This window comes from Paroedura picta, chromosome 9 (genome assembly GCF_049243985.1).
Source record: "Paroedura picta isolate Pp20150507F chromosome 9, Ppicta_v3.0, whole genome shotgun sequence".
Classification (NCBI taxonomy): domain Eukaryota; kingdom Metazoa; phylum Chordata; class Lepidosauria; order Squamata; family Gekkonidae; genus Paroedura; species Paroedura picta.
In genome coordinates, this window is record NC_135377.1 from 6,794,680 (window position 1) to 6,822,260 (window position 27,581).

Sequence of the window (27,581 nt, forward strand, 5' to 3'; positions counted from 1 at the left end):
CCTGAGCCATATGGAAGGGCGGTATGGAAATCAAATAAATAAATATGTGGGAATCCACTGCTTTACAGCTGACTACATCACAGTTCTTGCTCTTGTACAGAGAAATCAGCTGAAGAACCCTAGGAACAGGAGTCCCCAGACTTTATAAGCCCGCAGACCCCTCGGGGATTCTCCACAGGGTAGCGAGTAAAATCACAAAATGACTGCCGCAGGAGGTGGAGCCAGCCACAGAGCAGCAGGGACGGAGGTTATGCATCGTTCCAAAAGTGAGTCTTCAACATCTTGAGGCTAGGTTTAACAGGAGGTTTAAAAAATGAAGCTATTGTTTAAGAATTTCCCCTTGCATATGTTTACCTTCTATCACACAATGAAGGTACCTCTGCTGCAGTGGAAATAGCTACCAAAGCAACATTTTAAAACAATCAGATTCACAACAGTCAGTCAGAAGTCCTACTGGGCAAAAGCTCAATCCAATCTTACATACTTCCTTAAAAAAAAACACCAGGAAAAATTTTGGGAGTGCATCATATCCATAAGCACCATATTGGAGACCCCTATCCTAGGAAGGCAGAGGACAAATTCAGTTATGCAGCCCATAATTCCAGATTTTGCTCGTCTATGACCGTAATAAAGATATGTATGTATGTATTCCAGGATAAGACAGCAAATGGTCCTTCCTTCTTAAGAGCTGGGTTTTTATACCCCACTTTTTACTACCTGAAGGGGTCTCAAAGCGGCTTATGAATTGCCTACTCTTCCTCTCCCCACAACAGACAGCCCAGGAGGTAGGCGTAACTCTCTGAGAACATGATGGAAACCAAGGCCACCCAACTGGCTGCATGTGGAAGAGTGAGGAATCAATTCCAGTTCTCCAGATTAGCCAGTTTTAACCACTACACCAAGCTGGCATGTTTGAAGACAGGGGTAGTCAAACTGTGGCTCTCCAGATGTCCGTGAACTACAGTTACCATGAGTGTTAGCAGGGGCTCATGGCAACTGTTGTGCATGGACATCTGGAGAGCCAGTTTGGCCACCTCTGTTCTAATACGTTTTGCAGTGCAAAATACTGCAGGGACAGAATATGAGGTGCAAAACAAGTTTCTTGGGACAGAAGCTGAACTTCTCCTTCCACTGAGTAGGCTGCACAACTAGGTCTTCATCCTAGGAATATAAACCTACCAGCTGATGATAAACAGCGTCAGCTAACAGGAGCTCTTACTGGAAGAACGGACATTTTGCAAAAAAAAAAAAACCTAACCCCAAAACAGCAGCTTATTGATACATACCAATGAGAAATATGATCCCCCACCACCCCCTGGTTGGTAGGTTTTGTTCAGATGGGCAAGGGTGTTCATTCCTCCTCATACTTCCCCCCGGCAGTGTTCCAGCAAATCTTATATGATGGCACTATGTTCGTCATCAACCTCACCTGCCACTATATTGTTGGTGTAAGATACCACAAAGACGAGAGCTCCATACCCTTGCAGGCTGCTCAAAGTCTCAGCATGCAGAAACTTAATTTTCTCCATAGGTCAAGTGCAACGGCCTCATGCAAGCAGTTTTAATTGACTTGTACCTCCTGCCCATGCATATTCGCAATGGTCCTCTTGTCAAACAAGCACACATTTGGTGGCCAGCTGATATTTGCCATTACCCGTGAGGATGAAAGAGGCCTTATTGTTGTTAGGTCGGTTGTGACTCATGCCGACTTCATGAACAAAGGCGCACCCATCCAAGGCTGTCTGCAGTCATTTAAGTTTCTTGTAAGATCAAACCACTTATGCCTTTGATTCTACCCATCTATCTTGCTTTCTGAGGGGCCTTCATGGTACCATGTGGTACCGCAGTAGAGAAACCTTGGGTTAGACTGTCAGACTAGGACAGACACCCTACCGAGTGGGTAGGAGTTAAATTTGTAAAATATATTTTGTTTAATTTGTTAAACATTTCTTGGATGGTATGACCATATATGGTCATGTTGACCCAATCACCCCTCCCAAAATAGCCAATCGTTGGCCTGATGGGGTGAGAAGGGAAGGAGCCCCAGGTGGGTGTGTCCACAGCTCCGCTTCCCAACCACATCTGGCAGGATTGTGCCACTTCTGGGGGTTCTCAAACCCTGAAGAATGTTTCAAGGGTTTCTCAATGGTAAAAAGTGGAGAAAGACTGACCTAAGCCAAAGAAAAAAGGAGGTTGAGAGGGGACATGATAGCCCTCTTTAAGTATTTGAAAGGTTGTCACTTGGAGGAGGGCAGGATGCTGTTTCTGTTGGCTGCAGAGGAGAGGACACGCAGTAATGGGTTTAAACTATAAGCACAACGATATAGGCTAGATATCAGGGGGAAAAATTTCACAGGCAGAGTAGTCCAGCAGTGGAATAGGCTGCCTAAGGAGGTGGTGAGCTCCTCCTCACTGGCAGTCTTCAACCAAAGGTTGGATACACACTTTTCTTGGATGCTTTAGGATGCTTAGGGCTGATCCTGCGTTGAGCAGGGGGTTGGACTAGATGGCCTGTATGGCCCCTTACAACTCTATGATTCTATGATAAGCCATAGGAGACCCAGGTTTGAATCCTACTCAGTTTGGTGTAGTGGTTAGGAGTGCAGACTTCTCATCTGGCATGCCGGGTTCGATTCTGCGCTCCCCCACATGCAGCCAGCTGGGTGACCTTGGGCTTGCCACAGCACTGATAAAACTGTTCTGACTGGGCAGTGATATCAGGGCTCTCTCGGCCTCACCCACCCCACAGGGTGTCTGTTGTGGGGAGAGGAATGGGAAGGCGACTGTAAGCCGCTTTGAGCCTCCTTCAGGTAGAGAAAAGCGGCATATAAGAACCAGCTCTTCCTCTCCTTCTATTCTGCCATGGAAGCTTGCTCCATGCTCTTGGGCCAATCAGAACCCAACCTATTTCACGATGATGCTGGGAGGATAAAACAGAGGAAATGAGAATGATGTAAGCAAATTCACGTCCGTATTGGGGAGGAAAGCCAGTCAGAAATTATGCAACTAAAACAAATGCGTTTTTATTCCCATGTCTAGAGCTAGATAGCAATCCGTATACTAGTGGATAAAAAGGTAAAGGTAAAGGTATCCCCTGTGCAAGCACCGAGTCATGTCTGACCCTTGGGGTGACGCCCTCCAGCGTTTTCATGGCAGACTCAATACGGGGTGGTTTGCCAGTGCCTTCCCCAGTCATTACCGTTTACCCCCCAGCAAGCTGGGTACTCATTTTACCGACCTCGGAAGGATAGAAGGCTGAGTCGACCTTGAGCCGGCTGCTGGGATTGAACTCCCAGCCTCATGGGCAGAGCTTTCAGACTGCATGTCTGCTGCCTTACCACTCTGGGCCACAAGAGGCTCATACTAGTGGATACCTAGTCTCCATTCATCCAAAATGGCAGGTATACCGCTTCCTCTTAAGCGGCATTGCACTGACACAACACACTCATTGTGCAAGAACAAGCTTGCTTAGTGCATTTTCGGAAGGTTACAGATTGAAAGTCATTTTGGCCAACAGCCAAGGTATTTTTTTTTTGGCTTTTTTAAAAATCATTCTACAATTACAGAAATAAAGACTCCCTACGGGGCACCAGTGCTGTTTGCTATACAAGCTATTAACATAAGTGGCATCTGCAAAAGGGGATTCTCCATTACTGTACATTTGCAGCTGAATCGTCCGCTCTCCTGTATTCGGCCTGCCTGCTGTGTGCAAAACAGCCTTTTGTCCGACCTCTTTGGAAAAGCAATTGCGCAGGACATAATTTGCCTCTTAACGCAAGGTAAGGAACAATAACCCTGCCCAACCTTAGTTCGAACGAGGCCAGCTTGGTGTAGTGGTTAGGAGCACGGACTTCCAATCTGGCGAGCCGATTTTGATTCCCCACTCCTCCCCCACATGCAACCAGCTGGGTGAGCTTGGCCTCACCAGAGCATTGATAAGGCACTCCCTCAGCCTCACATACCTCACAAGGTGTCTGTTGTGGGGAGAGGAAAGGGAAGGCAATTGGAAGCCCCTTTGAGACTCCTTCGGGTAGAGAAAAGCGACATATAAGAACCAACTCTTCTTCTTCTTCAGTAATCTCAGGGCTCTCTCAGCCTCCCCTCCCTCACAGGGTGTCTGTTGTGGGGAGAGGAATGGGAAGGCGATTGTAAGCCATTTTGAGACTCCTTCGGGTAGAGAAAGATGGCATATAAGAACTAACTCTTCATTAGGGAAACCCCAGCATCTCACGAGACCCTGGTTGAGAAAGCCTGGCTTATCCCCTTGCCCTTCAGATTGTGCCTATCTATAAGCTGTGTTGTATTTTGCATCTTTGCAAACAACTGGTAGGGCAGGCAGCGGACAGAAGCACACATTCCTTAATGTAGCTTTCTAAAAGGGGCCACTTCCCATTTCACAGTTCCGTGTCCCAACTCAATATTATATTCTATCCTGGCAGATTTCAATTAGCTGTGCTTAAATAATAATGATCTATAGCTGCCTTGGCTGATACAAAGGAAAAAAAATTATCATTGAAACCTGACGCGCTAACCCTCTCCAGAGCGCAAGCGGCTAATTGGTCTTCAACAAAAGTGAAGGAATAGCCCTGTGTTATCGGGCCCATCATGTCCTGCATACCAACATTACCTACAACTTTTTTTTTAAAGCTAGAGTCAGCAGACCAGCCAGCTCCAGCAGAGCGAAGTGATACAGAGCAGGGGTAGTCAACGCTGGCAGGGGCTCATGGGAATTGTAGTCCATGGACCTCTGGAGGGCCACAGGTTGACTACCCCTAATACAGAGGACCCCCTCTGAGGAAGAGGCAGCAAGCAGACCTGACCCAATCCCACCGCCTGTAACACAGATGCTGCAAAAGGATGCAGTCTCTGAGAAGCTAAACATAGATCCGCAGCCGGGTACTGGTGAAATGGCCCCTTGAGTTGGCAACAGAGTCCCCTGCTGGACATTTCACCTCCACCGGTACCAGAGATTCCAGGGAACAGCATAAGAGGGATGTGCAAGACAGAAGGCCTTGTGCCAGATCCATGATGAGGAGGAATGTTTGCAAGAGAAGGGACTCAGGTGGGTGGCAGGTGCTCAGCATGATATTAAGGGTAGCAATCAAGGGAACGGCTGTGCAGAAGCAAAGCATCCATGGATCACTGACCCATCCGGCCTGTATTCTGAGCTGATTCTGTTGTGTCTGAGCCTGTGCTCTTGGATTTCCCTTTGGACTTGAAGCCATTGCGCCTAACTGGACATCTGGACTTCAGAAAAGTATTCTGACAAACTCTGATGGGCATATTCCAGTGGATAGCCATGTTGGTCTGAAACAGTACAACCCCATCTGGGTCCAGTGGCACGTTTAAGACCAGCAAGGTGTGTGCTTTCGTGTGCGTGCACACTTTTGTCTGAGGAAGTGTGCATGCACACGAAAGCTCATGCCTTTAATACATTTATTTATTTATTTATTTAGATTTCTATACCGCCCATTTCTTTGCAGCTCTGGGCGGTTTACACAGAACATTATAACTTACATGAAACATTATGTAGACTATAACAGGGGTCCTCAACCCCCGGTCTGCGGCCCGGCACCGGGCCGCAAAGGCCATGGTGCCGGGCCGCAGCGAGAGGGGGGGAAGAGGCAGGCACAGCTGCCGGCACGCCAGCGATGCGCATGCGTGTTTGCGCCCCCTGCTGGCGAAAAAGCGCACGTGCACCAGGTCTGTGCACGCCTAGTGGCAAAAACACGCATGCGCGGCAACTGCGCGTGCACGTTTACATGCAGCTGCAGCGGGCGGGCTGCCAGCTCTCTCCCACCCTCGGAGGCGGTCCGCAACTACAAGAAGGTTGGGGACCGCTGGACTATAACATCAAAACAACTTTAAAAACTCATCAAAAGATTACAAAACCACAACTATAATATAATAACAATTAACAGTAACTTTGGGAGAGTCATGGGCAGGCGTCTGGGGGGACCAGCAGGTGTTCTGAGTCGGTCGGCCTAAAGCGAATGCCTGGTGGAGGAGCTCCCTCTTGCAGGCCCTGCGGACCAGTGGGAGTTCGGGCACGGCTCTGATCTCCTCAGGGAGCTCGTTCCACCAGGTGGGGGCCAGGACCAAGAAGGCAGGGAAAGTCTTGGTCTTAAAAGGTGACACTGGACCAAAATTCTGATTTCGTAGAAACAACCCGTGTCCGCCTGTTTGTGTGTCTGCGACCAGGATACCTGGCTGCATCCACCCTTCAGGACAATATCACCAAAAGATGTCCTTGTTTTGTGCAGAGGGGGCCCTTGTCTGAATAGATTCCCCCATGCTTACCAAACAAGTGATCCTGCTGCTCTATTCCTTAGCACAGTGAAGCCAGTAATGCCTTCTGTTTTCTACAATCCATTCTTTCTCAGCTGACTTTCCGGCTACTGATGGAAGAATGCCTTTCTTTTTAACGAAACAGAACTGGGGCAAAATATAGCAGGAGCCCACTAAGAGAAAAATCAGGTGGGAACATTGCCTAGCCATTGTACCCACTTACCTGTAACAATCCAGACATTTATTTTGCAACAAAGATGGTGTTGATATTGTACTACTGGAGATCTGGCGGCTTTTTGTAAGTCGCACTCTTCCACCGTAAATCTCCCCAGAAATCATTCTATCTGCAATTTTCTAAATTGCACAAGTGAGGTTTTAATCATTGAAGACACGATGTTCACTATTACGACCATAATGGCAATAATACATTTTACTAAGTATTAGATTAGAAACAGTACAGATTTTTCTAGCTGTTAGGTTTTAAAATATTTCCAGCCTTCATGGCTGTACAGAATTTTTTTTTGGAACACATTAACTGATAGCTAATGCTTCTCTTCTCTCAGAAGCAACAAACCTTCTATGCTTAGCTTACCTACACACAACCTACTAACAATGCATGGGCAAGGTACTTAGCCATGCTGACCAGGTATTTAGCAACGTTCTATGCCCTTTTCAGGAATTTCCAGTTCCCCTTTGCATACAGACTCCCTTCTCTGCAATATAAGGAATATTGATGAAGGGAGGCCTGACACTCTAAAAGCTTTACTCTGAAAGATCTACATATTGTTGTTCCACTGTAGATCAATACAGCTTCCCACCCAGAATCCCCTGGTCCTCCTTGAAAGAGGTTTAGGAAGTGCAGCTAAATTTTCAGAGGGAGAATACGCAGCCCTGCAGGTAGATGGTCAATAGCTGAAAGCTCGACATAAATCAATGCCGATTCTGACCACCATGTGAGAAACTGCACCCGACCTGACCTCGGGGCAACAAAGGGATACCTAGCAGCAACCATCGCTGTTGCAAAAGAAGGTAATGCTCAAGCAAGTTGCTTTAAAGAGCAACATGCAAAGGTGTGTCAGGGAACCTTAAGGACTAAAAGAAAAATGTCATTCCCCTTTGTCAGTTGCATATTATGGCCCAAATGAGGGTCTATCACATGCACCTGACATAATGCGCTCTGTCCACCAAAGCGTACACTGGAATACCATTTAGTAGATTTATACTCTGCTTTTCCTCAAGGTGTCTTACAAAGTACAAATCTAAAAATATACAGAATAAAGAACCTCAAGCTATAACCTCCACCCCAACAACCAACACTGAGCAATGCACACATGCATCTATATAGACAAAGGTCGTCCCACCAGTCAAGGAAAACAAGCCACACGGACAACAGCAGTTAACCTTTTCACCGAGGGTTTCATGAGCAAAGCAAGGTGACAATACCACTCTGGTGGTAATCGCACCCCTTAGTGTGGCCTTCTAATTTGCCATGAGCAATTTTTTGTTTTAACCCTACAACGAAGAAGTAATGGCCTATCACCACTGCTGTAATTTAATTGGAAAGAAAACCCCTTATTGTGGCCAAAGGCACCTGCTTCAGAGCACCAAGGTTTGGAGTGGAGCACAGACTGACGTTTAAGCTCCAGGATCCAGGATCCCTCTCGTCTTTGAGCCAGCCACCAGGTTTTGCATCTGGATTTCAACCATCCTGTAGGACAGGGGTCGTCAACCTGTGGTCCTCCAGATGGCCATGGACATAGCATTTGCTGGCAGGGGCTCCTGGGAATTGTAGTCCATGGACATCTGGAGGACCACAGGTTGACTACCCCTGCTGTTGGAGAATTACAGGTCAAGGAGAAGCCTTTTATTAAAAAGAAGGTTTTATTTAATTTCAAAAACACTAACATATAAAAATAAAGCCCATGCAGGAAAAGAAAAATAAGAAACACCAAAGAAAATACAAATAGCCTGAAACTACAACCATTATTCTGATCCCTATAAAAAAAAAACATTTACAATTCAAATCCATTACTCATGTCTCAAGTCTCCAATTACATTATCATTTTCCATTTATTCCAACCTGAAAATGTCTTTAATTTACCAGATTGACCAAATGTTATTGAAATCATTATTTTCCCCCCTTGAATTTATCATTCGTTATTTTTTTTCCGAAATCCATCAATTGCCTTATTTTATTTTTCCATTTGTCTAATGAGACATTCCCTGCATTCTTCCAATTTGTGGCAATTATCATTCTGGCTGCTACAATGAGAAAATTGCTTACACTGGGCATTACCATTTAGGAATAAATTAAAAGGGCTAATTGAACTAAGGGATCTAACAACTTTTAAATAAGTTTTTAGATTTCTATGAATTCCCCCCACCCCCCAAAAAACTCCATAACTACTGGACATTCCCACCACATGTGAATAAAACTTTATTCCCACCCACAACCTCAACAACCCTTTTTGTCTCCAGAATTCCTCACTGGAATTTGAGCATCACGCCATTTTTAATTACTTTTAGGCCATGCTCTTGGGCTTTCCTTGATAAGGACTTAAAAAGAACTTGCCTAAATATCATGTTCCAGTCCCTTTAAGTTAATAACAGTGTTTAACTCCTTTAAAAAACATCAAGGACAAGCCTTTCAGCCTTTTGACCATGGAGGGACCCCTAAAATCTTTTTTCCAGACTTCAAGGAACCCCGGAAGGGGTGACATACTCCTTCAGAGAAATTGGCATGGAAGTAAGATGCAGGAGTCAGCCCATCAATCATTTACCATTTCCATTGTGGAAAAAGTGAACCAGCTTGGTGTGGTGGTTAGGAGCGTTAGGACTTCTGATCTGGTGATTCGGGTTTGATTCCCCGCTCCTCCTCTGCATGCAGCCAGCGGGATGACCTCGGGATGACCTCGGCCTCGCCACAGCACTGATAAAGCTGTTCTGACCAATATTTGCCAATAGATCTGGGGGTTCTCAAAACCTGAAGAATGTTTCAAGGGTTTCTCAATGGTAAAAAGTGGAGAAAGACTGACCTAAGCCATAGGAGACCCAGGTTTGAATCCTATTCAGTTTGGTGTAGTGGTTAGGAGTGCGGACTTCTAATCTGGCATGCCGGGTTTGATTCTGCACTCCCCCACATGCAGCCAGCTGGGTGACCTTGGGCTCCCCACAACACTGATAAAGCTGTTCTGGCCAAGCAGGAATATCAGGGCTCTGTCAGCCTCACCCACCCCACAGGGTGTCTGTTGTGGGGAGAGGAAGGGAAGGCAATTGCAAGGCACTTTGAGACTCCTTCCAGTAGAGAAAACCAGCATACAAGAACCAATTCTTCTTCTTCAACAGCCTGTAAAGCAACAGGGGACAGGGTTTCCAGTGACATCTACTGATGTCAGTTGTCATACAAACTTCTGGGAAGTTCACAGAACCCCTAGAGAGCTTTTGCATAACCCCAGGGTTTACCAGAACCCCAGCTGAGAGTCCCTGGGTCAAGATAACCAACTCATAGCCAGGATGCCCAATCCTACTTAAAGCCTTCAACTTGCTACTTTCTGTGTGCTCCTTTACTGAAGGGAACGTACTCAGCATCAACTAGAGCTGGAGGTGACAAAATTGTGGCTCTCCAGATGTCCATGGTGCTGGCAGGGGCTCATGGTAATTGTAGTCCACGGACATCTGGAGAGCCACAGTTCGCCCACTCCTGAACCAGAGTTTACTCTCCGTCTGTGGCTGCTTCCTCTCAACAAAACTGACATGAGGCCATAAAGGGGTGACACCCTTGGAAACCTTAACAAGGCAACAGCAAATATATTTTATTCACTAGAGCTTTTAATTGAGTGTAAGAGGCAGGGATTTTTTTGTAAGGCGGGGACGTGCTAGGGTTTTATTGCTGCTCGGATGTTTTTAATTAAGCCCTTTTATTGGCTTGAGCCACGGGGAAGGGTGGGGCATGAACAATGTCAGTAAGACCACTTAGCTCACGGCGTAGGAATGTCAGAGACAACACAGCTGTGGCGAAAACAGTGGGTCACATCAATTCCTTTCTGCAGTTTATAAGAGGGGGAAGTTAGTACCTGGAGTTTGGTCCTACTGAAGCCTAGGAAATGGCGTGTCTGGAAACCATGACTATTCAGATTACTGTTTCTATTAAGCCTTAGCCTGCAACATCTGCTAACTAATCTACCTTTACATAAAGCTCTTAATGGGACACTCCGTCTTTTGCCAACATTATTCCATTTCGAGGAAGCTTCATTTATTCCGAAATGACTGCAGAGCGGCTTTCAGGACAGCTATGGAGGACGGCTCGGGTGACTCACGGGTTTAGGATTAGACTCTTTTCTTGGCAGAAGCCCAGCCTTCAAAGATGATCCCCTCAAGATTTGTTTCCTATAGCTCAACTCACCACACAGATCTGTTACCTATGTGGATTAGAGCAGGGGTAGTCCACCTGTGGTCCTCCAGATGTCCATGGACTACAATTCCCATGAGCCCCTGCCAGCAAATGCTGGCAGGGGCTCATGGGAATTGTAATCCATGGACATCTGGATGACCACAGGTGGACTACCCCTTGATTAGAGGATTAGACTGCACACTGTACACCTAAACCAGGGGTGGCCAGACTGTGGCTCTCCATAGCCCATTGACTATAACTACCATGACCCCCTTGCCAACACCATGCTGGTAAGGGCTCATTTCAAATGGAGCCCATGGACATCTGGGAAGCCACAGTTTGGCCATCCCTTCTCTGTAGCACCCTTCCCAACCTCTTGCCCCTGAATATAAACTTGCTTGTTCCCATTTGTATCTGACTCATGAAAGTTTATGGACTGGAAAATTCATTGGCCTCCAAGATGAAGAACTTGTTCTTATATGCCACTTTTCTCTACCCAAAGGAGTCTCAAAGCGGCTTATAGTCAGTCGCCTTCCCTTCCTCTCCCCACAACAGACACCCTGTGAGACAGCCCTGAGATTACTGAAGAATTAAGAGTTGGTGAGGTGAGGCTGAGAGAGCCCCGATATCACTGTTTTGCCGGAACAGCTTTATCAGTGCCGTGGCGAGCCCAAGGTCACCCAGCTGGCTGCATGTGGGGGAGCGCGGAATCAAACCCAGCATGCCAGATTAGAAGTCCACACTCCGAACCACTAAACCAAGCCAGCTCTCATGGCGCTATTCATGAGATGCTGCTCATCTGAACTTTATTCAGTTCTATAAGTTACTGTTTGTGGGGAATATCGGCATCAGACCTAAGGAAATACAATCTGCAAAAATACTAATATTTTTATAACCTACCCTTCCTTTGAGGAGGAGGGCAAACAACTTCAGTCAATGAAGTAGTCATAAATAACATTACAACAGTATCCTAAAACAATTAAAACCTTTTGCAGATTTCTAACACATCCAACCAATTGGCAAACAATGAGGAGGGTTTTCATTCTTTAGATCAGTGGTCCCCAACCTTTTTATCACTGGGGCTGCTGTCAGGGGCTCATGGGAATTGTAGTTCATGAACATCTGGAGGTCAACAGGTTGACTACCCCTGTCTTATAGATCCCTGCATGACTGAGATCCCACAGGTCCCTTTCTCACTAGACTTTCTTCCACCCTGGCCCTGGTTGGAGCCAGTTTCACCTCTTTGGGGACAAGGACCCTGAACAAGTTTCGTGACCGTAGGAATTGATACTTATTTTAGCAGCTAAGAGCGAAGCCGTACCAGGAAAGTTTTATGAGTTGAACACCTGAAACCTCCACTAGGAAAAGGTCACCTCATACCTGACAGTTGCAGAAGCTGGAGAAAGGGACAAAAGGCCCTGTGCAGTTAAGTCCCATGGCCTTTGGAGCTCTTTCTAATGTTTAACCAACATCTGACGTCCAGGTTCCCATAAGCCATGTCTGGTTAAGTTATGTGTGGAGAACATCTAGCATGCTTCAGGCGCATGAAAATTTCTCCTGAGTTTGAGCCCTACTTGCTTGCCCGAAACATGAAAGAGAAAGCACTTCTGACTCTACCAAATAAAACCCATCAGCACAGTGGTTCTCAGCCTTCCTAATGTTGCAAGCCTTTAATATAGTTCCCTCATGTTGCTGTGACCCCCCAACCATAAAACCGTACAAGTGTTCCTTCACAGAATTTAATCCGAAACTGACCAATGGCATGAAGTTCCATGGTTCATGATTGTATATAGATTGGTTTTTCCCCAGAGTTTCTCAGTTCAGTTCTGCCTCTTGTCCCACCATGCTGATCTCGCTCTTTTCCGCTGCTCCTGACAGACGAACGCTCTGTCTCAATCTACCCCGCAAGGCTGTTGTGTGGATGGCCAACCACCTGGCCAAGCAGATCGCCCTGCCACGACCCCATGGATGGGTTGTTCGACCCCCAAAGGGGTCCCGACCCCCAGGTTGAGAACCACTACATCAGCATAAGGTAGCTTACTCATGAAGCTTCCCAAAACCATCCAGCACAGTAATACCCCTTGTTGTGTCTGTACACCTGCTGAGGACCAAGCTTGGGGTCCAAGCAGGATCTTAGCTTACAATGTAATTGACCAATGAACACCTAGATCTGTTTGCCAAATCCAGCCAATGTAAACTGAAACTGACCAATCGTTTGCACTGAAGGGGAAGACCCATTGTTTGCTTATGTCAGGGGTAGTCAAACTGCGGCCCTCCAGATGTCCATGTGTCTGTACCCACCTCTAAACCCATAGATTTAACACCCCTCTCAACCTATCTCCCCACAGGGCCATTCACGGAGCCAAATTTGTAACATTTCCCCACTATCATTTTTTTTTCTTACTTTGAGATTTTGACAAACCTCTGCTTACCATCTTTACTTGTTTCCGAAACACCATCCTTAAGGCCTGTTAAGAACCAGGGGAAAACAATTCAATAAAGGTCTATTTCCAAAGCATGGCTTATTTATTAGATCAACATTCCACTCTACCCAGGAAACCACCTCGGTTAAGATACAGGAAGAAATGTGCAAGTAGCTCACTATTATTCAGAAATAGCATCCTTTTCTTCCAAAAGGCACTGGTCAGCATTGTGACGATTCCAACTTTGCTATAAAAGATTCAAGAAGCCTGGTTTGATTCCCCGCTCCTCCTCCACATGCAGCCAGCTGGGTGACCTTGGGCTTGCCACAGCACTGATAAAGCGGTTCCGAGCGAGCAGTAATATCAGGGCTCTCTCAGCCTCACCCACCTCACAGGGTGTCTGTTGTGGGGAGAGGAAAGGGAAGGTGAATGTAAGCCACTTTGAGCCTCCTTCGGTTAGAGAAAAGTGGCATATAGAAGAGTTGGTTCTTATATGCCACTTTTCTCTACCCAAAGGAGTCTCAAAGGGGCTTCCATTCGCCTTCCCTTTCCTCTCCCCACAACAGACACCCTGTGAGGTGGGTGAGGCTGAGAGAGCCCTGATATTACTGCTCAATCACAACAGTTTTATCAGTGCTGTGGCGAGCTGATTGAATGTGGAGGAGTGCAGAATCAAACCTAGCTCACCAAATTTGAAGTCCGCACCCCTAACCACTACACCAACCAACTCTTCTTCCAAAAAATTAAACTCATTAAACTGCATCAACATTGAGCATTTAAAACATCAGCTGGGGTTCTGGTGAACCCTGGGGTTATGCAAAAGCTCCCCAGGGGTTCTGTGAACTTCCCAGAAGTTTGTATGACAACTGACATCAGTAGGTGTCACGGGAAACCCTGTCCCTGTTGCTTTACAGCAGGGGTAGTCAAACTGCGGCCCTCCAGATGTCCATGGACTACAATTCCCAGGAGCCCCTGCCAGCAAATGCTCATGGGAATTGTAGCCCATGGACATCTGGAGGGCCGCACTTTGACTACCCCTGGCTTATGTATATAAGTTGGGGGGGGGGGGGCTTGAGAGGTTCAGTTCTCTTGTATACCATGCTGGGGTCACACCGAAGAGCACCAATCATTCCCCGTGTCTGTACCCACCTCTAAACCCATAGATTTAACACCCCTCTCAACCTATCTCCCCACAGGGCCATTCACGGAGCCAAATTTGTAACATTTCCCCACTTTCATTTTTTTTTCTTACTTTGAGATTTTGACAAACCTCTGCTTGCCATCTTTACTTGTTTCCGAAACACCATCCTTAAGGCCTGTTAAGAACCAGGGGAAAACAATTCAATAAAGGTCTATTTCCAAAGCATGGCTTATTTATTAGATCGACATTCCACCCTACCCAGGAAACCACCTCGGTTAAGATACAGGAAGAAATGTGCAAGTAGCTCACTATTATTCAGAAATAGCATCCTTTTCTTCCAAAAGGCACTGGTCAGCATTGTGACGATTCCAACTTTGCTATAAAAGATTCAAGAAGCAAGTTTGCCCTGCTAGCGATCCCTGCCTTACATCGAGCAGCTGCATATGTTTGCATTAAACAGACCATTAATGTTTAAATTAAGGAGCACTTCATGTGTATTTGCGTCTGTGCAACTGGTTAATGGTCATGTAAGCAGGCAGCTTAGTGGCCACGGTCAGCACATGCTCAGAAGCTGTTTGATCCATGATGACAAGGAAAACACAGGTTTTGGAGGCTCCGGCATTGAACAGCCAAGAGCCAAAATGCCAGCCTCTGCTTCCCCACCATCAACACCACACAAGAATTCCAGCCAGAGTTTATTTTTATGTTATTTATTACATTTTTATACTGCCCTCCCTTGGGACTCAGGGCAGCTTACAGCATAGTTCAATGTTAATGCACCAGTGTGATATGAAATACTAATATGAGATACAATGCACTCCAGCTTGGTGCAGTGGTTAGGAGTGTGGACTTCGATTCTGGCAAGCCTGGTTTGATTCCCTGCTCCTCCTCCACAGATCTGGGGAGGGGGGGGAGCTATCTTCTGCAGCAAGTTACTTCTAACTTAGAGCAGGAGGGACGTGATATGTGAACAGATCCCAAAATCTAGCTTAAAACAAGCAGTTACGTCAAATGAGAGGATGTGTACCAAATCATGTAATCAGAGAGCTTTTTGGAAAGCAGTGAAACACCTGTGCTCCTCTGGCAACCTGACTTTCAGCACACACTACTCCTGAGCCAAAGATTATGGAGTGGACCGAGACCATGGCTAGCTGACAAACTGCCAGGTGGATTCAGAAATCAAATTGTGAAGGCGTGTAACTTGACAGGACATCAAACGAACTACAAGAAGAGGATGAATTAAATAATGGCTCGATACAGTTCTATACTTTAGCAGACCGTGAAAGGAAAGCCAATCTTGCTTCTGAGGCCTAGTATTCGGAAGGTAGCATCTCACATTAAGACACAAACAAGCTGGGGACCCAACAAGAGCAGGCAAGGGGGATCTTGTATCCCCTTCTCTACTGTTTCAATTCCAAAGGGTCAGGGATCTTACAAGGAGCCCACCCTGTCAGAGAAGCTATGGGAAAGGACACACTTTTTTCCATAGCAAAGCTCATCTCACTTGCCTATGAAGAAGCCAGCCACGGACGTTGACCAACTTGGGTTGACCAACTTGGGTTCATGCACAGAGAGAGTACTTCTTCAGTCTTTGCCACCTGGCCTTTAGGTAAACATTTCCCCCAATTTCTGACAATCTCATTTATTCAGTTATATCAAGTGCAGCTCAAGAGGAATGATGGCCAACCAGGAGATCAACACCAGGATCCAGGCTACACAGGTGCCTCATCTCCCCACCTTAAACAGATTTGAATGTGTCGAGAAAAACAAGCTTCCATAGGCCAACCAAGCTTGAGGCTCCCAAGAAGACATGAACAGCAACATTATACAGCAAGATGAGATGGAGCTAGCATAGACCATATCTCAGAGGGTTTGGTAGCAGGAAGCTAAACAACTGCAAAATTATTGTTTTAATGCCATATTAGAAAATGTGCTATTGTTAGTTAAATACTGGGAGCATCATTGTTCTAGAACTCCCTTTAGAAAGTGATAGTTTTTCCAGTGACCTCAACCCCGAAGACAGCAAGAAAGAAGCCAGAGAAGAGAAGGAGGACCCCCTTAGCAAGTCTGCACAGCACTGTCTCTTTGACGTTTAAAGGGCATGATACGACATGGGAGTGACTAGAGAACAGCAAACGACTTCCAATTCCAGGAATCTCCAGTATTTATTGGGAGAATGCAAAAATGGAAACATTGGGAAAGCATTTCATGAAATTGGAGATTGCTGATTCAGTCCAGGAAATATTGGACAGGGCATCAGATCAGAGGCATCCAACCGCAAATCCCTAGATTTAACAGAGCGGCTCTGATGACTTAATTTAGCCTCTGGATCTTTGCCACTTTGCTTGACCCCAATCATGCAGAAGATACGGGCGCTTCAAACCGGGCACTTGGCCACTTGAAGCTGTAAGTGACCAGTTTCCTTTATTCCATTTCCTGTTACTTCTCACACCCACCAGCATGACGTTCTCTACCTCGAGGAGTAGTCAACCTGTGGTCCTCCAGATGTCCATGGACTACAATTCCCATGAGCCCCTGCCAGCAACCACTGGCAAGGGCTCATGGGAACTATAGTCCATGGACATCTGGAGGACCACAAGTTGACTACCCCTGCTCTACCTTGCCTCCTTCTTAGCCGTTTGATATAGGCAGCTCCCTCTTGTGACTAGTTATGAATGCTGGCACTAAGACGTCCTCCTGCACTCTTCCACTGAGAAGTCTGATCCTCTGCAGTTGTAAAATCAACCCTTTGGACTCCCAGGCAGCTAGTGAAATCCATGCAATGAAGACAGCGACTGATTGTTCTGCAAATCTTGAGGACACTGGGTTGTGCTTGCCTGTAGTTGTTGTTCATCGTTGACTTCTGGGCCGGTGCATGCTGGGACTATGCTTGCACAATCCAGTTGCACAGAACTTTTTACTAGCCTAAAGAGAGATGTCCCACCTGGCAGGGACCACCCATGCACCAGTTTTAATCTCCAGTGGCAAATCGTGATTGGGGGGGAAGTCGCCCCCTTTTCCTCCATTCCGACCTACAGTCACGAACGCTCAGAACGGAATAACAAAGCCGTGCAACCCATGTCAGTGCCAAAGAAGAACTAGACCTATGAGAACTCATAGCTGGGTTGCAGGGAGGAAATATGTGTCTTATTGGACTTTGCAGCAGAACAGCTAAGAGTAACCAGGGATCACCTGGTTCCTCTGCTACCCATTTCTCTACCACATTGATGACCAGAAGCAGAAGGCCCTGATTTAACCCAGTCTCATCAGATCTCAGAAGCCAAGCAAGGGCGGGCCTCGCCAGAATTGGGTTGAGTGACCATCAAGGAAGCCCAGAATGACTATGTAAAGGCAGGCAATGTCAAACACCTCTGAACGTATTGTCTTTGAAAACCCCCTACAAGGTCAGCTGTTGCTTGATGGCCTTTTCCACTACCGGAAACAGAAGAAAATCAGGGGAATAACATACTGTTAGAGCAGGGGTGGTCACAACCTGCGGCCCTCCAGATGTCCATGGACTACAATTCCCATGAGCCCCTGCCAGTTGGCAGGGGCTCATGGGAATTGTTGTCCATGGACATCTGGAGGGTTGCAGGTTGTGACCACCCCTGTGTTAACTTCCTGAGCTACGATACAGTTAAGTACATCATTTATTAAATAGACACGTGCAACAGCTGTAACAGTATAGTCAGAACAGGAACTGCATGGATTTCTTGCCCCACCGAAAGAACATCTGGTTTTAACCCGGAGCGGACATATTCATGCCCCTACCTCAAAAGCCCTTGAAACACGCAGCTCTTTCTGAAATGCCTCCAAAGATCATTAGAAAGGACACTCAGCCGAGGGCGCCACACTCATCTCGCCCGTCGTTAAGAACTTTTCACCGCCGTGGTCTTTTGAAGTGTGCTTCCGCGCGCATAAGGTATCGCCATTCAACCGCTGACGTCCACAGTCCCCTTTTTCAATGCACATTAAGTGTCGATTTAATTAGTTAGAGCAGACAAGGATCCGCTATTAGCTACAGAATTCATTTCCCCTAGATCTCGCCCTATTCTTCCCAAAGAACACCCCCCCCCGCGCACCTGTCTTGTTCATCATCTGACTCAACAGCCACTCCACGCCTCACATCAGAAACCCGCGCCAAGGGGTCAGCTCGCAGGGAGACCTTTTTAAAGGTTACATAAGCTTGCCTTTTAATTGAGGCCGCGCATTTGCAGCTGAGGTGCTTTGTTACCGTAGCCACTAGACGAAGCCCTTTTAGTGATTCATCACCGCAAAATTGCTGCTGCGGACACATTAACTCAGAGGCTGCCAACAATGCTCTTAAGGCACTGCAGGGCCTCCCTGTAGTAGGGCACTAGCAGTTTTGTTCTGAACGTTAAGAGGGAGGCCATGACTAGCCCCCCCCCCCCGACACCCCCTTCCAGCCTGCACCTGGGAATTCAGCCTAACATCAAGAAACAAGACCTACAGCACCTTTGAGATTTTAATTACCCCTGAACGCCACAACGAATCTAAGCTGCTTTCACCAAGTTGAACATCTAGATAGCCATCTGACGGAGAGGCTGATTCTGTGAAGGCTCAAGGGGGTGGCAGGTTACAGTGGATGAGCAAGAGGGTTGTGAGTGTCCTGCATAGTGCAGGGGGTTGGCCTAGATCAGGGGTAGTCAACCTGTGGTCCTCCAGATGTCCATGGACTGCAATTCCCATGAGCCCCTGCCTACAAACGCTGGCAGGGATTCATGGGAATTGCAGTCCATGGACAACTGGAGGACCACGGGTTGACTACCCCTGGCCTAGATGACCCAGGAGGTCCCTTCCAACTCTATGATTCTATGGTCTACCCCTTCCAACTCTATGATTCTGTGATCTACGTGTTTTTCTCTTTTCCACTGCACTCCGGCTAGGCGATCCTGTTCTGAAATTGGACTGTCATTTTCTCCCACACAACACTGCCTAGATTTGTAGTCAACATCTAGAATGCCTTGCATCTGGAAAGGTACTCAAATCCTTCAATCCAAGGAAGAGCAACAGCTGTCAGTAAATCTATTTGTGCCACTTTTTAAAAAATTAAAAAACAATAATTTATTAATTAGGTTTTTAAACCGCCCCTCCCATACAGCTCATGACCCAGGTGCCTGGCAAAATCTGACCTAACACCCAACAGCAGCCAGGCAAAGGCCTTTGGGAAATTTGAAAACAGAACATGAAATTAAACAGCCCTTCTCCATTAGGTTTCCCAAGCATAGAATCAGAGTTGAAAAGGGGTCATGGAGGCCATCTAGTCCAGCCCCCTGCTCAATGCAGATAAGGATCTACCCAGTTGCTGCTTGAAGACCGCCATCAAAAAGAGCTCACCTCACCATCTCCTTAGGCAGCCTGTTCTACTGCTGAACTACTCTAGACTGTGAGGGGGAAATTTCTGAGATCTTGAGATTTCAATATGGTACCTCTGATGATACAGTTCAAGAATGTATTTGCCTTTTTTTCCACCACTGTATCACTGTCTGCTCATATTTAGCTTGCAGTCCACAAGTACCCAAGATCACGTTCACAGATAAGTGCTACTCCAGAATGTATCTCCCAACCAGTATGCATGCTACTCATTTTTGTGACCCAGATGTAGAACTCTGCCTTTATTCTCATGAATCCAGAGTCTGATACAGATTCAGTAAGTTTTATTTAGCCATCATGGTAGATATCATGTTCTAGATAGCCTTCTTCAAGAGTCCCCTACATAAATGGGCATCGTATATGGTAACAATGAACATCCCCCCCCCCAAAAAAAAAAACTGATACATGAAGCAGCTATCTGCTGGCTCAGGGAGACAGATCAAGCTCAACTGAAGTTGCTCTAAATCCTAGAAGGAGGCTGGTTAACAGCATTAAAACCAAGCCAATTAAAACATTGTTTTAAACCAGAAACCCCAGGGGGATTGAAACAGCAATCCTTACTTAACTTAAAGTGTCTTGGAGGGGAATAGCTCATTGGTAGAGCATCTGCTTAGCAAGCAAAAGGACAGTTAAGTGATGATAAAGAACTCTAAGATGCAAGAGAGCTGCTGCCAGCCTAGCTCAAAAACTACGGCCCCATCAAAGCCTAGGGACTGAGTCAACACGTTTTCAGCAGAAATTAACAGAACAGGACAAAAATTCAAGATCTTGCAACCTTGAAGGGACTGAATGGAAGTCCTTCTGGAAATGAACATGACATTATGCCAGGGAAGCATCCCAAGAAAGCATCCATCTATACCCGATCACCCTAATACATGCATTAGAATTTGCATTTAAGTAATCCAATAATGCTGCATTGAGTTTTCCTGGATGAAACTGAAGGCGGGAGGTTCTTGTTACAGCGGGAGGAAGACAGAACTATGAGGTCCATTGTGACAAAAGTGAACCTTCAGGAGCCTGGCTCAGAGAACTTGCTGCCGCTTACAGATGTGTAAAGAATAGGTAGTTTTCAAGCTGGCGATGGCAAAAATTTTATTCAAACAATATAAACTGTTATAAGCAGAATGGGTTCCACAGCCTAGTTTCCGTTCTTACTTCATCAGTGAACTTAAATATAACGTAATATTTCATAATTGTTTTTTTTCAAGGATACTAATTAGTCTTCAACACACTCTCTTGTATTTTATACCTTATATATTTTAAGGCATATATATATATCTTGGGTCTACTAATATCGAAGGTCCACCAAGGTAACCCATCCTCCAGGGAATTTTATAAGGGATGCTTACGGATGTGGCAGGTGTCAGACCTCCCCAGCAGAGCCCTGCTGGATCAAATCAAAGGTCCTTCCCCCAGTTTCGGCAGAGGTAAGCCAAAAAGCAGAACGCAGACTGTTCCCCCACTTGCTCTTCCGTCATCTGTACTCAGTAGCCTGCAGGCTCTGATCCCGGCAATCCCACTTGGAAGCCTTGATTAGCCACATGACAATTTTTAAAAATGATTTTTCAGTGCTACAGAACTAGGATTCTAATTCCTGAATCAACCACCTGTGATAAACACACCCCAGAATTTATTGCCCTTCAAAAAGCATTGTCTTTCCAAGAACATCTGACAGATACCAATCAGATTCACCTGTTTTGGAGCAAGGATGGCCAAACTGGCTCTCCAGATGTCGGTGGACTACAATTACTATGAGCCCATGCCAGCACGGTGCTAGGAGGGGCTTATGGTAATTGTAGTCCACTGACATCTGGAGAGCCACAGTTTGGCCAACCCTGTTCTGGAGATAAAAATTCAGCAAATGGGATCTCACACTTACAAAAGCTCAGCTTAGTTTTGTGCAACTGCTATTTTAACACAAGCATCACTTGATAATTCAGTACACCCAATTAGTTTTAACATGGAAGCCAGGCAAAAGCAAAAGGGGCTCTTGAAACTCTGATGGAGCTTTCAAACCTATTCTGCACAGTACACACTGCTGCCCAGATAACGGAGGCTGTACTTCAGTGTAATTCTTCAGCCACACTGTCTTCTCCACTGTGCCGATGATCAAGCCCTACCATGCTTCATCCCACGCCTGCCTTGCTAATGGCAGCCTTGAACACTGAAGCCATTCAAAACAAGAGATGTGCAGCAGACTAAAAACCAGGAACCAAATTAATGTCTTTGTTTAAATGAATCCAAGCCCCTGACAAAACTGAAACATTTTAAAGATAAGAATCATAATACCTTAACAAGATTAGGCATTAACTTCTGGTCTACTGAGGATGCACCGAATCAGAATGACTCAAGAGCTGGAGAAGACCACAAAGAGGCACTCAATCCAACCTTTGGACAGGTGCTCACCCAATCTCCTCCAAAACACTTCCAACAAAGGAGACTTCATCACCTGCAGAGGCAGCATATTTTCATCTATCCACAGCCCTCCACTTCAGAAAAAGCATCCTAACATTTAAGTGGAACCCCCTTACCCGTCATTTGAACCCATTGCTCCTAGTCCTTATCTCAAAAACTGCAGTAAACCAGTTGGCCTCTTACGCAGTTAGACACAAGAATCCTACCACCCCTTGTCCTCTTCTCTAAGCAACACACACCCAACTCTACCTCTCCTCCTAAGCTGTGGATTCCAAACCCTCAATCATCCGAGTTGCTCTTCTCTGAACAGGCTCCAACTGGTCAATATCCTCTTTGAACTGCGGCGCCCAGAACTGGACACCTATAATTGATTTTGGAAAACAGCAAATCCTGAACAGCTATTTAGCCAAGTGCATCATTACAGAACGAGCTTCACACGGCTAAGAAGCACCTAAAGTGCCTGGTTCCTTCCTCCAGGGCCATTAGCTCAACAATTCAAGAACTGAGATCACATAAAGAGGCAGGAAGGGTAGGACTACACAAGGAGCTGTGGAGAACCAGAAGCTGCAATGAACGGTCGGTCTCTTCCTTCCCAGCAACATATGTATTTCAGACAGCTCGTGTCACTACCTGAGACTGAACAGAAGAATACTCAGAGCAGCAGGTGCATCTCTTTGATACTAGGTCCTCTGGGGACGGTATACATCAGGTCACCAGCCGGGCTCCCTGCCCGCCCACTGGAAAGCAAGAGAACCAAGGGGGGGGGGGGGAGGGAGGGAATAAGAAAACACCAATTGTAGGGCTGTTATTTAAGCCACCCTAAGAAATTCTCCTGAACAGATGCTGGATCAGAAACCAGCAAGGAGAAAGCCACTTGGGACTTGCAAAAGGAGGAAGCGGGACCTTGATACACACAGCACCTGTTAAAATTAACAAGTCATTATCTACAGCTGTCCCCTCCCACCACACCAATTGGCAGGGGCTCCATTATTTTTTTGCATCTAGGGCCAGACAGACTAAAAGGAGGTATAGCTCCCACCCCAACCCATTGTCTTCTACATCCCTTTTACACAGTCAATTGTAAGACCTCAAAACACAGAAGGTGTGCAAGCCTTAAGGACAATCGCTCAGCTCTCTCTAGTTACCCAATTCCTCCTCCAAAAAGTAATCTCTTCCCTTCTGGAGCCCTGAACTACACACCTGCACTGGCGAGTCCAGCCTTCCTTGCCCACCCCAGATGCAAAAAGGGGATTTTGCCACTATTGCCCCACTCTTTCCAAACACTCCCAAGGATATTAGTATGCCTTGTTCCCAAGGTAACAGGGGGATACCTCCCCCCACTCTGTCGCTCACTCATCTAGCATTGAACCTGAACCATATCTATTAGAAGACCATCTCTTCCTGTTGTTTCTACAGGAGTCTCCTTTGCCAAGGGCACCTCCACCAGGTTAAGCACATGAGCATCCAAGAAACAGGTGTAGATCAAAGATTATACTGCGTCCATTCATCACCCGTTAAAAACCATCAGCTCAACCTCATAGAGGAGGAGCCTGAGAGGCAAGTTTCTCCGAAGTGCTCCTAACAAAAACCTTTAAACTTTTGCCCTTCTTTAAAGGTAATTCACCAGGGAAAGACTGTCTGCTTTACTATGGACGGCTCGCTCCCAAAGGTCGTCTCTTAGAGTTGTACACAGCACCTTCAACATTCCTGCCCAATATACAGGCTCCCAATTCTCTAAATTTGTACCAGCCATTGTTCAATTTCCAAGGGACACCCAGTCTAGACAGAGGTAGCCACTAGTGCTCAAAGATGATTTTGCAGTAACCTGGTCAGACCATAAGAGGCAGGGGGCAGGAATCAGCTGTTTTGACACTCCTGGCGGGAAGGTATCTTTTTAGGAGATACTGACCTGTTCTATTGATTGAAATAAGTAGCCCTTTTTCAACCTTGGTTCTAAGTATGGTCTGAGTACTAGGATGATCCAACCTGGGCATTGTTTCCACAAGCATTCAAGTAGATGACACCTGGGAATTTAGAAATGGGACAGGCACATCCCTTCTTTGATCACCCAAGGGTGTACTAACTTACTTATACCCCGTCCCCTTTCCTTTGCGGTTCAAGCATTATTAACCATACCTGGTGCTCTGCTTCTAGTCATGGAGGCTCAACCTTAAATTGCAACCAGATGCTGGACTAGGTGGTCTGATCCAGCAGGGCTCTTCTTATGATGGAACCTCGCTCCAAGGCCCAAGTGCAACTGTTATCAGCCGGCATTTGTGGGAGACCCCAGAGTCAACCTTTGCCTCCGACACAAACTCCATTAAGTGGGTTTAAGCCGCCTACAATGTCTGGCACTCCCCAAACATTAGGAGGAAAACAGGGCTTCGGGGATTACAACAACATGATGTGATATGATAGGAATGCATTTTAAGCACACTCTGTGCAGCATTGTGCTTTCTCAAAGCAATGACAGATTTGCAGAATTCTCCCTTTAGCGCCAAAACGTGGTTGCTCCAAAACATCAAAACCCCCCTCCCAGAAAAAAAAAGACCTGCTCAGGCGGAGTTGCTATAGGAGTAGCTGCGCTGCAGCAGGATGCCCGGGGAGAAGCCGTCCTCGGCGCTCATCCATCACCTGCACCGCAAAGGCACAACCGCGGGACAAGCGCGCATCACCTCCTCCTCCTCCTCCCATGCAAAAAACGCACCAGGCTCGTATAGGGCTTCCGACCCACAACTTTCGAAAAAGCCACCCGCATGCCTACTCGAAGAAAAAGACTTGATCCGGGAAGAAGGTACTTTTCTCAGCCCATAACCTCTCCTTGCAAAAGTGATTTTTCCTTGCAAAGCTTTCTGTTTGCGTAGCCCCGTGCCCCTCGCCCCCAGCCCCGGTGCAAGTCGAAAAGCCACACTTCTCCCCACCTTGGTTGACCAGCCGCAGCGCATGGGTGAAGGACGGATCCAGAGAGTCCTTCTCCGCCATCAGCTCGGGCAGGTACTTCTCCTCCATGGCCCACCCGCCTGCCCCGAGGAGGGGGACCGGACCGGCCGCCGTGGGACGCAGGAGCAACGCCGGGAGAGCGGAGCGAGGACGACTGTCGAGCGAGCAAACGCTGCGGCGCAGCAAGTAAATCCTCGCGCTTGCAAAACAGCCTCAGCGGGGGAAAAAAAAACAACAGGAAATCAGCCCCGAACAGGACCCCTCGGTACGTCCTCCAAGTCCACGACAGCCACAGCGAAGACCACCATGCCCCTGCGCTCTGCCGTCCCAACCACCGACCTCACCGGCTCCCGGCCGCGACTGAGCCCGAACGGCGTCCGCGACCCGCTTTAAATAGCTGCCTCAAGCCACGCCCACGGCTGGGAATGAGCCCCGCCCCCGGGCAGGGCCTCCTGAAGAGCCGTGGCGTCAACTTCGGTGCTTCTTGCCCCGCCCGCCGAAGCACCGCCTACCTTCGTCAGCGATTGGGTAGTCGTGAAGATGCTAATCGAAGGAAAGGTTCTCGAGCGCCCGATTGGCTGGGTGTTCGTATTGGTTTTTTTTTCCCCCCTCCCTTTCGGTGGCTTGTTGTTCGACGACGGGGGAGGAGGTGAGGGCGTTTGAGCCTCGCGCGCCAAAGTCGGCGGGAAAGCTGAGAGGAGGAGGAGGAGGAGGAGCCGTGGGGCGGAGTGCGAGCGCGGGCAGTCGCCGTTAGGGGGCGCGCAGGGAAGCTTCCGAGGCGGGCTCGTGCTTGGGGGAGGGGCGGGAGCGGCTCCCCTCAGGAAAGGTCCTGCTAAGACTCGCGCCTTTTTCTCATCTGCGTGTTAACTCAGAAAGCAATGGGGAAAAGCCAGGCCTGGAACACCTGAAAGGCCAACAATTTGTGGCAGGGGAGGGGCTTCCCTGAGTCACCAGATCACTCCTTCAGATAGAAAAGAGCCAGAGTCCAGGAGCACCTTGAAGACTAACAAGATTTGTGGCCGGGGAGGAACCTCTGTAAGTCACTGTTCATTTCCAGGAGCACCTTGAAGACTAACAAGATTTGTGGTGGGGAGGAGCTTCTGTGAGTCACTGCTCATTTCTTCAGGCAGAAAAGAGCCAGAATCCAGGAGCACCTTGAAGACTAAAAAGATTTGTGTTGGGGAGGAGCTTCTGTGAGTCACTGCTCACTTCTTCAGGAAGAAAAGAACAGGAGTCCAGGAGCACCTTGAAGACTAAAAAGATTTGTGTGGGGAGGAGCTTCTGTGAGTCACTGCTCATTTCTTCAGGCAGAAAAGAGCCAGAATCCAGGAGCACCTTGAAGACTAACAAGATTTGTGGTGGGGAGGAGCTTCTGTGAGTCACTGCTCATTTCTTCAGGCAGAAAAGAGCCAGAATCCAGGAGCACCTTGAAGACTAACAAGATTTGTGGCTGGGGAGGAGCTTCTGTGAGTCACTGCTCACTTCTTCAGGAAGAAAAGAACAGGAGTCCAGGAGCACCTTGAAGACTAAAAAGATTTGTGTGGGGAGGAGCTTCTGTGAGTCACTACTCACTTCTTCAGGAAGAAAAGAGCCAGAATCCAGGAGCACCTTGAAGACTAACAAGATTTGTGGTGGGGAGGAGCTTCTGTGAGTCACTGCTCATTTCTTCAGGCAGAAAAGAGCCAGAATCCAGGAGCACCTTGAAGACTAAAAAGATTTGTGGCTGGGGAGGAGCTTCTGTGAGTCACTGCTCACTTCTTCAGGAAGAAAAGAACAGGAGTCCAGGAGCACCTTGAAGACTAAAAAGATTTGTGTGGGGAGGAGCTTCTGTGAGTCACTACTCACTTCTTCAGGAAGAAAAGAGCCAGAATCCAGGAGCACCTTGAAGACTAACAAGATTTGTGGTGGGGAGGAGCTTCTGTGAGTCACTGCTCATTTCTTCAGGCAGAAAAGAGCCAGAATCCAGGAGCACCTTGAAGACTAAAAAGATTTGTGGTGGGGAGGAGCTTCTGTGAGTCACTGCTCACTTCTTCAGGAAGAAAAGAACAGGAGTCCAGGAGCACCTTGAAGACTAAAAAGATTTGTGTGGGGAGGAGCTTCTGTGAGTCACTACTCACTTCTTCAGGAAGAAAAGAGCCAGAATCCAGGAGCACCTTGAAGACTAACAAGATTTGTGGTGGGGAGGAGCTTCTGTGAGTCACTGCTCATTTCTTCAGGCAGAAAAGAGCCAGAATCCAGGAGCACCTTGAAGACTAAAAAGATTTGTGGCTGGGGAGGAGCTTCTGTGAGTCACTGCTCACTTCTTCAGGAAGAAAAGAACAGGAGTCCAGGAGCACCTTGAAGACTAAAAAGATTTGTGTGGGGAGGAGCTTCTGTGAGTCACTACTCACTTCTTCAGGAAGAAAAGAGCCAGAATCCAGGAGCACCTTGAAGACTAACAAGATTTGTGGTGGGGAGGAGCTTCTGTGAGTCACTGCTCATTTCTTCAGGCAGAAAAGAGCCAGAATCCAGGAGCACCTTGAAGACTAAAAAGATTTGTGGTGGGGAGGAGCTTCTGTGAGTCACTGCTCACTTCTTCAGGAAGAAAAGA

At 47.1% G+C, this 27,581-nt stretch overlaps 1 protein-coding gene across 2 annotated transcripts in view; it reads right to left on the reverse strand.

Moving 5' to 3' along the window:
* Positions 1-25,371, reverse strand: part of KHDRBS3 (KH RNA binding domain containing, signal transduction associated 3) — a 136,665-nt gene extending 111,294 nt beyond the window's left edge. For both annotated transcript variants that reach the window (XR_013233966.1, XM_077351448.1), the window contains exon 1: positions 24,973-25,371. Coding sequence is in view for 1 of the 2 variants with exons in the window: in XM_077351448.1 (XP_077207563.1) it covers positions 24,973-25,060 (88 nt within the window). In the remaining variant the exon portion in view is untranslated. The remainder of the gene's footprint in view (positions 1-24,972) is intronic.
* Positions 25,372-27,581: the final 2,210 nt, after the last annotated feature.